The sequence below is a fragment of the Eretmochelys imbricata genome, chromosome 9 (assembly GCF_965152235.1).
Source record: "Eretmochelys imbricata isolate rEreImb1 chromosome 9, rEreImb1.hap1, whole genome shotgun sequence".
Lineage (NCBI taxonomy): Eukaryota > Metazoa > Chordata > Testudines > Cheloniidae > Eretmochelys > Eretmochelys imbricata.
The window spans coordinates 55,862,606-55,877,678 of NC_135580.1; the positions used below are offsets into that span (position 1 = coordinate 55,862,606).

Below are 15,073 nucleotides of genomic sequence, written 5' to 3' on the forward strand. Positions count from 1 at the left end.
AGTGTCTAAGGGAATTGCTTGTGTGACTTGTGGTTAGCCAGTGGGGTAAAACCAAAGTCTTCTCTGTTTGGCTGGTTTGGTTTGCCTTGGTGTACATAGAAACCCCAGCCTTGGCTGTAATTGCCCTGCTTTAAGCAATTTGTCCTGAACTGGCACTCTCAGTTGGGTCCCACCAGAACCAGCCTCATAACAGGCCCTTAAAGCTATTTAAACCCAGATCGCTATTGTAGACACCTCACTGCTGACCTAGGCACTAACCAGCCTAATTTGGTTCTGACATCAGCACTTGGGGCCTACAGAAGGCCCTGGTCCAGGAAGGCACGTAAGCATGTGCTGAACTTTAAGCACATGAAGTCAATGAAGTTACCTGAGCTTAAAGTGAAGCATGTGCTGAAGTGCTTTCCTGCATCAGGCCCTATGTAATTAATGCCCAACTCTTGGGGATCTACATTTGAAAACGTTGACCTTGGCTACACTGTCAGGAGATGGACATTAATCATAGAATCATAGAATATCAGGGTTGGAAGGGACCCCAGAACGTCATCTAGTCCAACGCCCTGCTCGAAGCAGGACCAATTCCCAGTTAAATCATTAGCCCCAAAACAAACAGAAGCGGTGAAGAGAACTGTGCACCCAAACCAGGAGCAACATTAGTGTCCAGTGCACATGGAGATATGAGATTCTGCATGCCCAATTGCCAACCTAACCGAGCTCTCAGCACCCGATCACAAGACATGCTGAGCATCTGCAATTCCCAGTAACATCCATACTCTGCAGGCCCTCAGTTAGGCACACAACTGTACATGCATAAAGCCATCTATAGCTTTGCTAGATGGGCAGCTCAAAATAATAATACCTTTTTCTTTTCATTCAGAGATTTCAAAGCACTTTCCTAAGGAGATCAGTATCATTATCCCCATTGTATAGATGGGGAAACAGAGGCTGAGAATGGGAAAGGGACTTGCCCAAGGTCTCCCAACCAGTCAGTGGCGGAGCTAGGAATAGAAGTCAGGTCTTCTGAGTCCTAGTCCAGAGCTCTATGCACTAGACAACACTGCCTCATAGAGCTACTATACTAGGGTTCCATGGACAGCTGTTTAAATTGTGACTGGTGCCTGCATAAGAGTGTCAGTATGATGGCCCTGATTCTGCAAAGTCTTTAAATCCCACTGCAGTCAATGGGACTTAAGCCCACGCTATTGGGTCTATTGTTACAAAAACAAGCACCAGCTCTAGAAATGGGGCTGAAAACAATAAGAGCCTGAAAAGCCATGGAATGACTTAGTGCCTGCATCAGATTAGCAACAGCATGAGCTGAGCACCAGTTGGGAGGCCTGATTTCAAACAATCATCGAGCCAACTTTCAGAAGAACAAAATGTACAATAACAGAACCTGTAGTAAAAACTCTGCCCTAGTGCCTTCTCTTAGATACCTAACATACTCTATTCCAACACATGGGTAAGTAAAGAACCTGTACCATCAACTACACTGTTGTCTTTAATACACAATTAGTCATCAAATTTCCACTATTGAGCCATATGGTCTGAATCACCAAATTAAAACCATTCACAATATAGACATAAGGGGCCCTTACTGGATTTAGTTCTCTAGTGATCTAAGGTACATATGGCTCCCATTACTGTAGTAGCTGAGCAACCTTGTGAAACAGGGCATCCCCATTTTATAGAAGGGGAACTGAAGCACAGAGAGGCTAAGTGACTTGTCCATGGTCACACAGGAAGTCTGTGGCACAGCAGGGACTTGAATGCAGATCTTCCAAGTCCAAGGCGAGTACCTTAACCGCATTCTTGCACTTTGCTGTGAGTGAAGTAGCACACCTGTGTGATGCTGTTCACGATTTTCTGCAAAGATTCACTTTCATCTTTCAGGTCCTGCACCTCCAGTAGCTCTCCAGTTTTAGTGACTTCCTGTGTTCAAAGATAAGTGATTTCTTAGTGATGAACATACGGAAAGATCAGAGAAAGTGTAAGAGAGTGTGTGTGTGTTTATATGTTTGTGTGTGATAGTGACTAATTGAGAGAGAGGAGTGTGTGGATATGCGTACCAGTTTCTGAACGTCCAGTTTTAGAGCAGAGATGGTCTTCTCTTTCTTTGCATTCTGTTCTTTAAGTTTCTGTCCTAAAGCGGTCAGTTCTGTTATCCTGAAAGATACAAGCCAGGCACAGAGAGCAGGTTGTTCAGAGTGAAGAAAGTACCACAGGCTCAATGGCAAAGCTGACATTTCCCCAGCACCTTTCAGTCCCTCCAGGGCATTCAGAGACAGTTCAATGCAGAGAACAGCTGCTTGTACAAGACAAGATCTACACACAGGAACTAGATGGATGGGGTGAACACCTGACACATTTCAGAGATAATGACCTTAACTAAAGAGGCACCAAGCCAGGAGGATCGCTGAGTGATAGGAAGGGAGGGTGGGATGAGAAGAGTTAAAACTTTACACAGCTGGGAAATTTGTCACTGATTTACCATAATTCTGCTGAACAACAATATCCTGGGCCACAGAATGCTATTTCCAGGGTAACTACTGTGTCATTTCTAGGAACATGAGAACAGTTGCATTAAATATTCCATGGTGTTTACTGAGTTATTTTTCAAGCACATTTCTCAACATCAATATCAGAGGAATAAGAAGAAGCTGCAGCCATTATCATCCTTTGCCCTCTTTCCCTAAGCTTGGGAGCCCTGGCCTGGATGGCTGAGAATGGAAGGGGATTGTTCTCTCCAAGGCCCCAACCCCACAATTTGTTGGACATGGGTAGGCTCCTGTGCTAGCATAGAGCTGTCCATTGGCTTTAGCAGCTTTCAACACAAGCTTTGAGTCAGTTGCAGGATTGGGCCCAACACCCTTCAGTCTTAGGCTTCCCCTCAGAGCTCCACTGGTGATCCCAACCCTGACCTGGATACAAAGCCCCCTGCTGACTGGACAGCTGTCGCTCCAGGGCTCTGCAGTCAGGGGAGGGCTCAGCAGTCATCTAGGTCAGTCCTGGCTTTCAGGGGAGGATAGCTCAGTGGTTTGAGCAGTGGCCTACTAAACCCAGGGTTGTGAGTTCAATCTTTGAGGGGCCATTTAGGGATCTGGGGCAAAAATTGGGGATTGGTCCTGATTTGAGCAGGGGGTTGGACTAGATGACCTCCTGAGGTCCCTTCCAACCCTGAGATTCTATGATTCTAACCAATGGATTCAGGGTGTTTATTTTCTCTAGTTTGGGGCCTTTTACTTCTTAGAAAACACTTCTGTGGGTTTAATCTGTTTGTAGCTGCATTGTTTTGAGCAGAAGTCGGGTTCCATTAACACATCACAGCCTGTCTGCCTACGTATAGTGGTTATATGGCCCTCCTGGCCTCTCCAAGTTCACCTTGGGTCCCCAAAACATGCCATTGGAAGAGGGGAAGGGGATGAGATTGCATCCTGTCACTGACTTGTTTCCTGGGTCTAACCCAGTGATCAGCATCTCAGAAGAACCCTTGGCAGATCAGTGGCATTATTTACAGGCAGAGTGCATCCGAGGTCACTCCCACCCCTGCCTGCAGCATGAACCACTGCCCCCCTTCCCCTTTCGATCTGTATTGGTTATTTAAAACCAGTGATGAAAACAACAGGATCAAAGGAGGGTTTGGTGTTTGATTTTAGTTAGAGTCAGTCCCAGGTGGCCCCACCATGCCCCTGAAGTGGAATCCCTCCTGCCCTAGGCAGAGCACCCTTTCCTTGGGTCTGAGGAGATTTTGCTTTCTGAGCTCAGATCCTCAGCTGGCCTAAATCAGCCCAGCCCCCTGGGTCCCACTGACATCAACGATGCTAAAAGAATTGACACCAACTGGCGATTGAGCCCATTAGCTTCAACAGAGCTATGCTGATTTACACCCGCGGGGGAGCTGGTTCATGGGCTTCAAAGGAGTTACATCAATTTACATCAGCTGTGCAGCTGGCCCTTCTTTGGAAGCTCTTAGGAAAAGCCAGAGGCAGGAAGCCAGAGCATGACCCCAACTAGAGACTTCTCCATTGGCTCGCTAGGCCCCATAACATCTTCACCTCGAGTTCAGCTCTACTTTCTCTCCATCCCAGTGGCTCTGGAGCTGAATCATGTCCCGGACCTTCTCCTGAAGCTGCTGCTCCAAGCGTGCCCCCTGCAGAGCCTGCTTCTCCAGCAAGCAGGCTGCACCACTCTCAGACAGACGCAGGTTCAAGTCCAAGTTCAGGCAGGCAGTCTGAAGGCGGCGTGCAGTCCTTGCCATGTCTGTCTGGGCCTCAGCCAGGCCTCTGGCAACAAGAGAGAAATCACCACATGTGAAGAATCACAGAGAAATCCTTGCAGTTTTAGAGCGCATCACCTCAAAGCCAAGACAGGGCTCCTAGCACCCAGCCAGCCAACAGCTGTCTGAGCCTCCTCCCAACAACTGCCAGGGCCCCAGCAATGGAAACCTACTCAGGACTGTTGTAGGAGCAGTAGTGATCCATATGCTCTGTATAACCTGTATGTTCAAAAGATCTGTTACACTCCCCCCACCCCCGCTGCCCCCCTTTTTTGTCTCTTCACCCTCTTTGAATACCTGTGAAGTGGCTTTCCCCCTCCCTCCTGGAATGCTTGTGGGATGAATGGCTGCTTGAACAGCTGGAAGATCAGAACAGCTTCCAGGTAGACAAGGTGTCTGGGACTCTAATTAGGCAGCGCTCACACACCCAATGCATGGACACTGCATGGCCACTGTCCAAGGTGGAGTGTGACCAACCAGATGCGGCTAAGTCATCTCTAGTCACAGGCCATGAGGAGCAGGTCCTTAAAAGGGGAAGGGGCCATGTGCTCAGGAGTGCACTCACAAGCTTGTACCTCCTGTGAAGGCCCTTTGCCCAGACCGCCTGGCCAGTGGTTCGCTGCGTTGCATTCCATCATGCCCCGGGAAGACTTACCTTCATCACACCATCCATCGCTGTGCTGTGGGACACTTACCTTGAAGGATCCTGACATCTCCAGTGCCGTGCCTGTCCTGGGAGCGTGAGTATGTGAGTGTGAGTGTGACCCTTCCTGCCCCCTTCTTTTCAGCTTAGCTGTCAGTATAATAAACCTGCTGCTTTCTGCCAAACTCTGGCGGGTCATTAGTCCTCCCTCAGCTTACTAGCAGGCCCAATTTTGGGGAACAAGGACAGCCTGGCACGACTAACTTCCTGGGGGGCACCAGGTCCAGTGCCTCCCTTGGAAGCTCGATCCCCTGTCTGGCTGTTGTGATGTTATTAATATGAACTGTGATCGTATCGATCATTGTTGCAACCAAGATTCTATAGTGGCACCAAATGTTGTACAATGGAGGTCATGTAAGATATCCATGAAAAGGTTATGATTTGCTGGTTACGATTATACTATCTGTAGGCATGTATCTTTTTTGTATTTAAAGTTATAAGTATTGGCTCTATACTGTCTGTATTTCAAACTTGTGCTGTTTTTCTCGGTGACACCCCCAGACAACGTGGCATCAGCACTGTCTAGCCTGCTTGATGGCCCATTAAGGACCATCAGCTATACACCTGACCCATTGAAAGAAGGCAGATACACCTTGTGACTCAGCAAGACATGCAGGGACATGCCTATGGACCAAACTCTAAGGTTTTTCCATGCCATGTGCTAGGTGGCTTGTGTTTGGAACAAAGGAAGCGCAAGCCACATGGCAAAAGGACTATAAAAGGCAGCTGCATCATCTCCATTTCGTCTTCAATCCTGTTTCTTCCCTCTGGAGGAACTTTGCTACAAACTGAAGCTCTGAACGAAGGACTGAGTTACCCATCCAAGCTGTGGATGTACTCCAGAGACTTGATTTAAGCCTGCAGTTTATTCCATCACTACTACAAGCCTGAACCAAGAACTTTGCCACTACTGTATGTAATTGATTCCATTTAACCAATTCTTGCTCTCATCTATATTTCTTTCTTTTTATTAATAAACCTTTAGATTTTAGATTCTAAAGGATTGGCAACAGCATGATTTGTGGGTAAGATCTAACTGATATATTGACCTGGGTCTGGGGCTTGGTCCTTTGGGATCGGGAGAACCTTTTTTCTTTTACTGGAGTATTGGTTTTCATAACCATTCATCCCCATAAGGAGCGGTGCTGGTGGTGACACAAGGGAACTGGAGTACGTGAGGGAATTGCTTGTATGACTTCTGGTTAGCCAGTGGGGTAAAACCAAAGTCCTCTCTGTTTGACTGGTTTGGCGTGCCTTAATAGTAAAGGAACTCCAGCTTTGGGCTGTAACTGCCCTGCTCTAAGCAATTTGTCCTGAATTGATACTCTCAGTAGTGTCCCACCAGAGGCCACATCGTTGCAGCTGTGATCCCCATGTAGCTTGCTGCAGAGATCACGCCTAATTAGCAGACACTTTCTCAATTCGCCTAGGTGAGCTGAGAGATCCAAGGACCCTCTGGCTGTGGTTAGCTGGTATCCTTCCATCTTTGGCAGTCCCTGGGATCAAATTTACATACCCTCTGGAGGAGATTCAGGTTAGGGCACCGTTACTTGGAGCCAGTGCTCTAACCAGCTATCGAGATCCACACACTTGTCATCCTCCTGCTTCCACCTACGGGGCCATCAGGAATAGTGGAGAAATCTCCTGGCAGAACCCCGCCCAGGCGGTACTCACCGCTCTGCTGTGGCACGCAGCTCCGCCAAGTTACTGTGCAGCATGGCAGCTTGGCGCCATAGCAGCAGGATCCCGCTGTGCTCATTGCTTAAGTACAAGCCAGAGCTCTGAGGAAATAAGAGTGGGACGTGAGGGGCTGTGAGTACAGAGGTGACATCTCAAAATTCAGGAGTTCACCAAGGGAGTGCCATGGCCAAGGCCCAGTCTCCATCCCGTCCTTTCTGCAGCCTAACCTCGTGTGTGCACACACCCTGAGCAGAGGTTTCCATTGAGTTGTCAGCAGTGACGTCCAGCCCCCTTTTGTGAGTGGATACAGTTAATGGAGAACCCTGCAAGGTGTACGCGCCATTCCACCTTCCCCACAATGTACATCGCTTTGCATTTATCAGCACTGATTTTCATCCCCCATTGTGCTGCCCACTCCCCTGGCTTGTTCAGGTCTCTCTGACGTTGCTCTCTGCTCCTTGCTGCCCTAAATATCTATGTATCATCTGAAGACTGTGCCCCACACTGCTCTGCACCCCCCGCCAGGTCATTAATACATTTATTAAACCACATTGGCTCTAGAACTTCAGCTTGGCTTCAGCTCTCAGCTCCAGGGAAGTCACCTTCTTTGACCCACCCTGCTGTGTTTAAGCTCAGACCAGTAACAGGCTACATGGGCATATTTAGAAATGGAGCTGGTGTAAACCAGCACAGCTCCATTGACGTCAGGGGGCCAGGCGCCCAGCTGGTCTAAACTAGCATCACTCCACTGAAGTCAACAATAAAAAACCAAACCACAATGCCCAGCGGAAGGACTCACCTCCCTGCCTTTGCCCCACTTGGATGCTCTCTGCTCTAGCTCGCCTCTCAGCCTGTGCAGGTCTGATGTTGCCCTCTCCAGCTCCCTCGCCAGTCTCTGATTGGAGCATTTCATCTGGTCCAGCTGTTCCCGCAGCAGCATGTTCATCTGGGAAAGGCTGGTGCTCCTAGGGCAGAACAAGCCAGATATTGGTTTCCCCTGCTCTTCAGCACTGGCACTAGAGGGCAGCTCCGATCTCCAGGTACTCCCTGTGCTCCAGCAATCCTGCCCCAGTAACAGGAGCACCCTCTCTTGTGTGGGACACTCCGTCTCCAGGCTCAGTTCATCGAACATTTACCCTCCTATGGAAGGAGATGAAGAGAATACAGTCTCCATGCCTTGGATTCTGATCTCCAGAGCAGAGCTGTGTGACATGCACTGCTCCTGCAACAGACCATTCTTCAGAAGCAAAGGTGTGGAGACGCCAAATCTATTTCACTGCACTTACCGTTCCAGGCCCTTCGAGTAGCCCTGAGCTAATGACCGCACAGTCAGAGAACATCAGGCAATAATAATGCTTAGCACCTGTACAGAGCACTGCATTTCTCAAAGAACTGTATGAACATTAACACATTGTTCCTTCATTTGGCCCTGGGAAGTAGGGAATGATCATCCCCATCTCATTATGGGAATTAATTCCTTTGGGCTACAATTGAGAAACACCATCCTCTGCTCAGGGGCCTGTACACAAATATTACACTAAATAGAGTGGCCACAGCTCAGACAATGACCCAACTTGGGATCCCTCAACTAGCCTGAGAGCTGTAACCTTCACAGACATATAGACGCTGAAGCCAGAAGGGAGCGTTGTGCTATCTAATCTAACTCCTGCAGAGCACAGGCCAGAGCAGCTCATTCAGTGATTCCTGCAGCAAGCCCATGACTTCTGGTTGAGCTAGAGCACATTTTTAGAAAGACACCTTTATCCTCAAGTGCCTGGGGAAAGAGCCAGTCTCTGCAGTGGGCCTGAGAGGCTCACAGATCCTGACTCTGTGGGGCCAAGGAGGGAGCACATTCTGGAGCGGAGGTCAGAACACCCTGCCCGCAGCACCTTTCCAACGGGACCCATCTCTGCACATCCCACAAGCAGCAGTATGGCATGGGGAGAGCAGTCACCCCAAACCCTGCATCAGCATGGGGAGAACAGTCAGCAGTCAGCCCAAACCCCACCTGGGCACAGGGAGAACGGTCAGCAGTCAGCCCAAACCCCACTCTGGCATGGGGACAGAAGTCACTCCAAACTCTGCGCATCAGCACAGGGACAGCAGTCACCCCAAACACCACTTTGGCATGGGGACAGACATCACTCCAAACTCTGTATAAGTTTAAATCAATGCCTTGAAGTCATTTCCGAAAGCAGCAGGGACCTCAGGCCCCCTGTGCTGAATGGGTAATCACATCCTGTGCTGGCTCACACTTCCCAATGTTCTCAAGGTGCCTCCTCTGTCTGCTGAACTCTCCCATCTCAGGATCTCCCAGGACCTCCCTCCTGCCACCTCCCACCAGCAGCCCATCTAAACTCCAACCAGGGGACCTTGCTGCGGCCCCACCACAGACACAACCGTGCATCCTTATGGGTCCCAGCAAGAAACCACAGGTAGATCTGGCATCCTAGGTGAAAACATATTGAGAAAGGTGGCACCTGAGCATGCTGGCTAGCAGCAATATGTGCAGAACTGGCCCCCACAATGCCTCCAAAACAGCCACTATTTCATCTCCTGGTTTCTGAGGATTAGCCCTTTGATAGCTGGAGATTATAGAGCAGCAGGTGGTAGAAAGGGATCCCAATGGGTGCTAGCTGATGCAGCTGGGTTGGAGACTGTTGTATGCGTGGGGGTATTCTGAACAGCAACCCCCTATCATTTGCCTTTGCTGGGTGGCTCAGCTCCCTGGGCGGGATCACAGCGGGGCTGAGTCACAAACAGAAAACAACAACCTCCTCAGCCGCTCTGCTGTGCAGGAGGGGGGAAAGACACATGAGTGTATCTATCTGCTGCAGAGAACAGCAAAGAGCTAAAAATTGAGCAAAGAAATCAAAGCACCAAGCTGACCACATGGCCAGGCTCTGAAATCTCAAACTAGAAACGTTGCACACCTGGATCCAAAATTACTGCTAGGGCTGGAGAGTTCAAGGGACTGCTAATGGGATACAGAGCCTGTTGCCTCTAGGTCCCCAGTTCAAATCCAGCTTAGGCAACTGCAAACTGTTACCATTAGATGGCAATTGAGTAACACGCAGCTCTATGCAATGCTCAAGTGCTGCAGTTCTCAAACTTTAGCAACCCGAGGACCCCCATTTTGATTTAAAAATTTTCACAGACCTCTCCCGCCCCCCAAGTTGGCTTCTAATTTTCCCTGGGGGTGCTCAACCCCCACTCAGCCCCAGGCCCCGTTCCAACTCCACCCTTCCCACCCTCCACCCCACCTCTTCCCACCCCACCCCTCCTCTTTCCCACCTCTTTCCGCCCCCTCCCCCAAGTCCCCGTTCCTCCTCCTCCCTCCCAGTGCCTCCTGCATGCCACGGAACAGCTGTTCAGCGGCGTGCAGGAGACACTGGGAGGGAGTGGGAGGAGTTGATCAGCAGGGCCAGTGGTCCCAGACATGACTTGCAGACCCCTGGAGTACCCTCATGAACCCTCAGGGGTCCACAGACCCCAGTTTGAGAACCACTGCTCTAGAGTAACCTGCTCTCTCCTTTCCTTTGTACAAGGGATAAGGAGGGCCCACAGGTGCTCCTTGGACACAGCAGCCAGCCTCACCTCTGCTGCTCCTCCTCCAGGCGGGTAAGAGTATTCTCCAGTTCTGTGCTGTGGTCATGCTCTGAGCAGCACAGGTGGGATTCTGTGGACTCCAGATGAGTCTGCAGCTGGGAGAGAGGAGTGACACATCAAAAGGGCAAGGATAGTAATGAGGGAGCAGAATGGCTCCCCGAGGACAAAAAACTTCACACAGGACAGACAGAAACAAACTGATAAACAGAAAAATGGAGAATCAGCAGCTGGTAAAACCTGAGACCTTCTGTGAGGCAGAGAACCTCCCAGCCAACTGGGCCACTTTGGATAGACTGTTACCTGCATTTTCAGGGAGTCAGAGCCATTTATTTAAGGTCTTTTCTTTCCAAAGCTGCATCTAGAATCCATTCCAGATAAATACAAAGAGCCAGATTCTCAGATGGTGTAAATAGGCATATCTCAACTGAAATCAGTTAAGCTAAACTGATTTACTCCAGGTGAGGATCTGCCCCAGAAACCCCTGACTGGACTCTGGGGCCCCCATTTCCTCCCCAATGTCACTGGGGCTGAACGCTGTGATGCTGCCTGTGTACACTGGGGACTGACCATATTTCCCATTTTCCAGAAGAGAGAAAGGAAACACATCCAATCCTGGAGCTTTCTTGTGTTTCCATGGGCAACCACAGGGCTGTGCTGTGCTCTCTTTCCTTCCTACAGAATTGGAGAAATGCTGAGAAAGGCCCAGTCCAGCAGCACTCCTTGAAGAATGGTGAGTAACAGAGCAGAGTGACTTGCTGTGCAGTGTCTCCTCTGTGGGTTGCAATCCCCTTCTCTCACAGATCTCAAATGCGCCGGGCTTTGTAGTTTTCAAACTGCAGTGAAATCCCACTGTCATCTATCCTGCTCTGCACTGCCCTGTCTGAAGTGTTCAGGCTGTTTACTCGAAGGGTGGTGATGGGATCCGGTTGTCATGCCACCACACAGGCTGCTTGGAAAGGCCCTAGAACCTTTTCAACTGTATCCACTTTTACTAAGAGAACCATACACAAAGGGGCATTTGCAACAGCTGTTTTGTTAGGTGAGCCTGACTGCCAAAAGAACACAGAAATTAAACAAAAAGGCATGATGGGATACTACTACAGTGAATTCCTTGCGGATCTTAAACACAAAAAAGAAGCTTACAAGAAGTGTAAGACTGGACAAATGACCAGGGAAGAGTATAAAAATGTTGCTCGGGCATGTAAGAACGAAATCAGGAGGGCCAAATCGCACCTGGAGCTGCAGCTAGCAAGAGATGTTAAGAGTAACAAGAAGGGTTTCTTCAGGTATGTTGGCAACAAGAAGAAAGCCAAGGAAAGCGTGGGCCTCTTACTGAATGAGGGAGGCAACCTGGTGACAGAGGATGTTGAAAAAGCTAATGTACTCAATGCTTCTTTTGCCTCTGTCTTCACGAACAAGGTCAGCTTCCAGACTGCTGCACTGGGCAACACAGCATAGGGATTAAGTGGCCAGCCCTCTGTGGAGAAAGAAGTGGTTAGGGACTATTTAGAAAAGCTGGACGTGGACAAGTCCATGGGGCCGGATGCGCTGCATCCGAGAGTGCTAAAGTAGTTGGTGGATGTGATTGCAGAGCCATTGGCCATTATCTTTGAAAACTCATGGCAATCGGGAGAAGTCCCGGACGACTGGAAAAAGGCTAATGTAGTGCCCATCTTTAAAAAAGGGAAGAAGGAGGATCCTGGGAACTACAGGCCAGTCAGCCTCACCTCAGTCCCCGGAAAAATCATGGAGCAGGTCCTCAAGGAATCAATCCTGAAGCACTTAGAGGAGAAGAAAGTGATCAGGAACAGTCAGCATGGATTCACCAAGGGAAGGTCATGCCTGACTAATATAATCGCCTTTTATCATGAGATTACTGGTTCTGTGGATGAAGGGAAAGCAGTGGATGTATTGTTTCTTGAGTTTAGCAAAGCTTTTGACACGGTCTCCCACAGTATTCTTGCCAGCAAGTTAAAGAAGTATGGGCTAGATGAATGCCGTATAAGGTGGACAGAAAGTTGGCTAGATTGTCGGGCTCAACGGGTAGTGATCAATGGCTCCATGTCTAGATGGCAGCCGGTATCAAGTGGAGTACCCCAAGGGTCGGTCCTTGGGCCGGTTTTGTTCAATATCTTCATAAATGATCTGGAGGATGGTGTGGATTGCACTCTCAGCAAATTTGCGGATGATACTAAACTAGGAGGAGTGGTAGATACGGTGGCAGGTAGGGATAGGATACAGAGAGACCTAGACAAATTGGAGGATTGGGCCAAAAGAAATCTGATGAGGTTCAACAAGGATAAGTGCAGGGTCCTGCACTTAGGACAGAAGAATCCAATGCACCGCTACAGACTAGGGACCGAATGGCTAGGCAGCAGTTCCGAGGAAAAGGACCTAGGGGTGACAGTGGACGAGAAGCTGGATATGAGTCAAGAGTGTGCCCTTGTTGCCAAGGTGGCCAATGGCATTTTGGGATGTATAAGTAGAGGCATAGCCAGCAGATCGAGGGACGTGATCGTTCCCCTCTATTCGACATTGGTGAGGCCCCATCTGGAGTACTGTGTCCAGTTTTGGGCCCCACACTACAAGGAGGATGTGGAAAAATTGGAGAGAGTCCAGTGGAGGGCAACAAAAATGATTAGGGGACTGGAATACATGATTTATGAGGAGAGGCTGAGGGAACTGGGATTGTTTAGTCTGCAGAAGAGAAGAATGAGGGGGGATTTGATAGCTGCTTTCAACTACCTGAGAGGTGGTTCCAAAGAGGATGGTTCTAGACTATTCTCAGTGGTAGAAGATGACAGGACAAGGAGTAATGGTCTCAAGTTGCAGTGGGGGAGGTTTAGGTTGATATTAGGAAAAACTTTTTCACTAGGAGGGTGGTGAAACACTGGAATGCGTTACCTAGGGAGGTGGTAGAATCTCCTTCCTTAGAAGTTTTTAAAGTCAGGCTTGACAAAGCCCTGGCTGGGATGATTTAGTTGGGGATTGGTCCTGCTTTGAGCAGGGGGTTGGACTAGATGACCTCCTGAGGTCCCTTCCAACCCTGATATTCTATGATTCTATACTATGCAAATTTCTTGCGAAGTTCAGAGTAAAACCATTGCATGATTCATCATACCATTTCTCTGCATTGCCAGGACACTGAAAGCTGTACTGACCATCTGTTTCTGGTGCTCAGACTCAGACGTTTTCTCTAGCAGCTGTTGCTCTAGCTCCCCACATCTTTTCTTGTACTGTAGCACCTAGGCCGAGGCGCAGAAAGGGGAATTGGGGGAGGGGAATGAAAGGTTTAGAAAAAAAAGATGAGAGAGAGAAAAGAGGGTAAAAGAAGCCCGAATTAGGATAATTAGTTGGAGCGTTACAGGCACTCAGGGTAAAATGATCAAACATGGGGCTACCACTCTGTCAGTCCATGACGCTTACTGATGACAAAGGGTCAGATTCGATGCCCACTAACATCAATGGGAGTCACTCCACTGACTTCAGTGGGTTTTGGATCATGCCTTTAATGCAATATGAAACTGTCACCTGGAAGACAGGAGAGGCATCTTAATGTGACATAGAGTCCAGTCCCACACAGCCGAGCAGAGTGCCAAGCAAACTCTGTCTCGGAAACCGCATGTTCTCTTCCTAAAGTTGCAGCAGGGCAGGGGGTTACCCAGAGGTGCGGGGGGGAAGGTTATCAGGGGTGTGTGTGGGGGGGGTTAGCCAGAGGTGCAGCAGGGGTGGGGAAGGTTGCCCAGAGATGCAATGGGAGCGACTACCCAGAGGTGCAACGGGGTTGGGGAGGTTGCCCAGAGGTGCAACGGGGGGTGGAGTGGGTTACCCAGAGGTGCAGTAGGGGTGGGGAAGGTTGCCCAGAGGTGCAATGGGCGGGGTTACCCAGAGGTGCAACAGAGGTCGGGGAGGTTGCCCCGAGGTGCAATGGGAGCAGGAGGGGTTACCCAGAGGTGCAGCAGGATGGGGGGTTTCCCAGAGATGCAGTGGGGGAGGGGTTGCCCAGATTTGCAATAGGGGTGAGTGGGTTACCCAGAGAGGGGTTGCCCAGAGGTGCAGTGGGGTGGGAGTTGCCCAGAGGTAAGGCTGCCTTGTTCATAACACTAACAGAAATCAAGAGCATGCTGCATGTCCCTTCCTACTCCCGCGGGAGACACAGTGCCTTGCCCAACACATGCCCGTGTCACAGCCCGGACTCTGAGCAGACTGAGCCTAGTGCCCAGGTCGTGTGAATTGGAGCAGCACCACAGCTGCAGTACAGCTGTTCCATTCAGACCAGATACCCAAAGCAATGCCTGGGCAAACTAGACAGTCAGTTTTTTCTAAGCCCCATCCTAGGTACCCTGCGATTTGCTCATTGGGAGGCTGGCATGGGTTTGGGTACCTACCTTGTTCTGGAGCCTCTGGACCAGCTGAGCCTGGCGCTGCTGCCCCTCCTGACAGGCCTGCAGCTTGCACTTGTATGCCTTCTCGTCATTCTCGAACCGCTGCCTCATTTCCATGAGCACCAGGCTGCCATCCGCCTCCCGCTGGGCTGCTTCCACCCGCAGTGCCTTATCCAGCTGGAAAAGCAGAGACCCCCAAGAGCTGAGCTCTGTCCTGAACCTTGGCAGCCCCCGCAGCAGAACAAGGGGCAGCAGAGAGTGGTGGCAGGCCAGCAGCACACAGGTAGACACTCTGTGTGAGCCATGTGAATAATAAACCCCTCCAGGGGGCAGCAGGGATAGGAAGGAAACAGCCAGCGCTGTGTGCACTCCCGCAAGGTGCAGGCCTGGTCCCTACCACAGACAGCCATCCACCTCAATCCT

The 15,073-nt window shown here is 49.9% G+C and overlaps 1 protein-coding gene across 1 annotated transcript in view; it reads right to left on the minus strand.

Moving 5' to 3' along the window:
* Positions 1 to 15,073, minus strand: part of CROCC2 (ciliary rootlet coiled-coil, rootletin family member 2) — a 183,974-nt gene that overhangs the window by 146,658 nt on the left and 22,243 nt on the right. The window contains exons 3-8 of the mRNA XM_077825540.1: positions 10,254 to 10,360; positions 7,456 to 7,621; positions 6,651 to 6,757; positions 4,053 to 4,280; positions 2,067 to 2,163; positions 1,840 to 1,929 (exon numbers count right to left, since the gene is read on the minus strand). Coding sequence (XP_077681666.1) covers positions 1,840 to 1,929; positions 2,067 to 2,163; positions 4,053 to 4,280; positions 6,651 to 6,757; positions 7,456 to 7,621; positions 10,254 to 10,360 — 795 coding nt within the window. The remainder of the gene's footprint in view (positions 1 to 1,839; positions 1,930 to 2,066; positions 2,164 to 4,052; positions 4,281 to 6,650; positions 6,758 to 7,455; positions 7,622 to 10,253; positions 10,361 to 15,073) is intronic.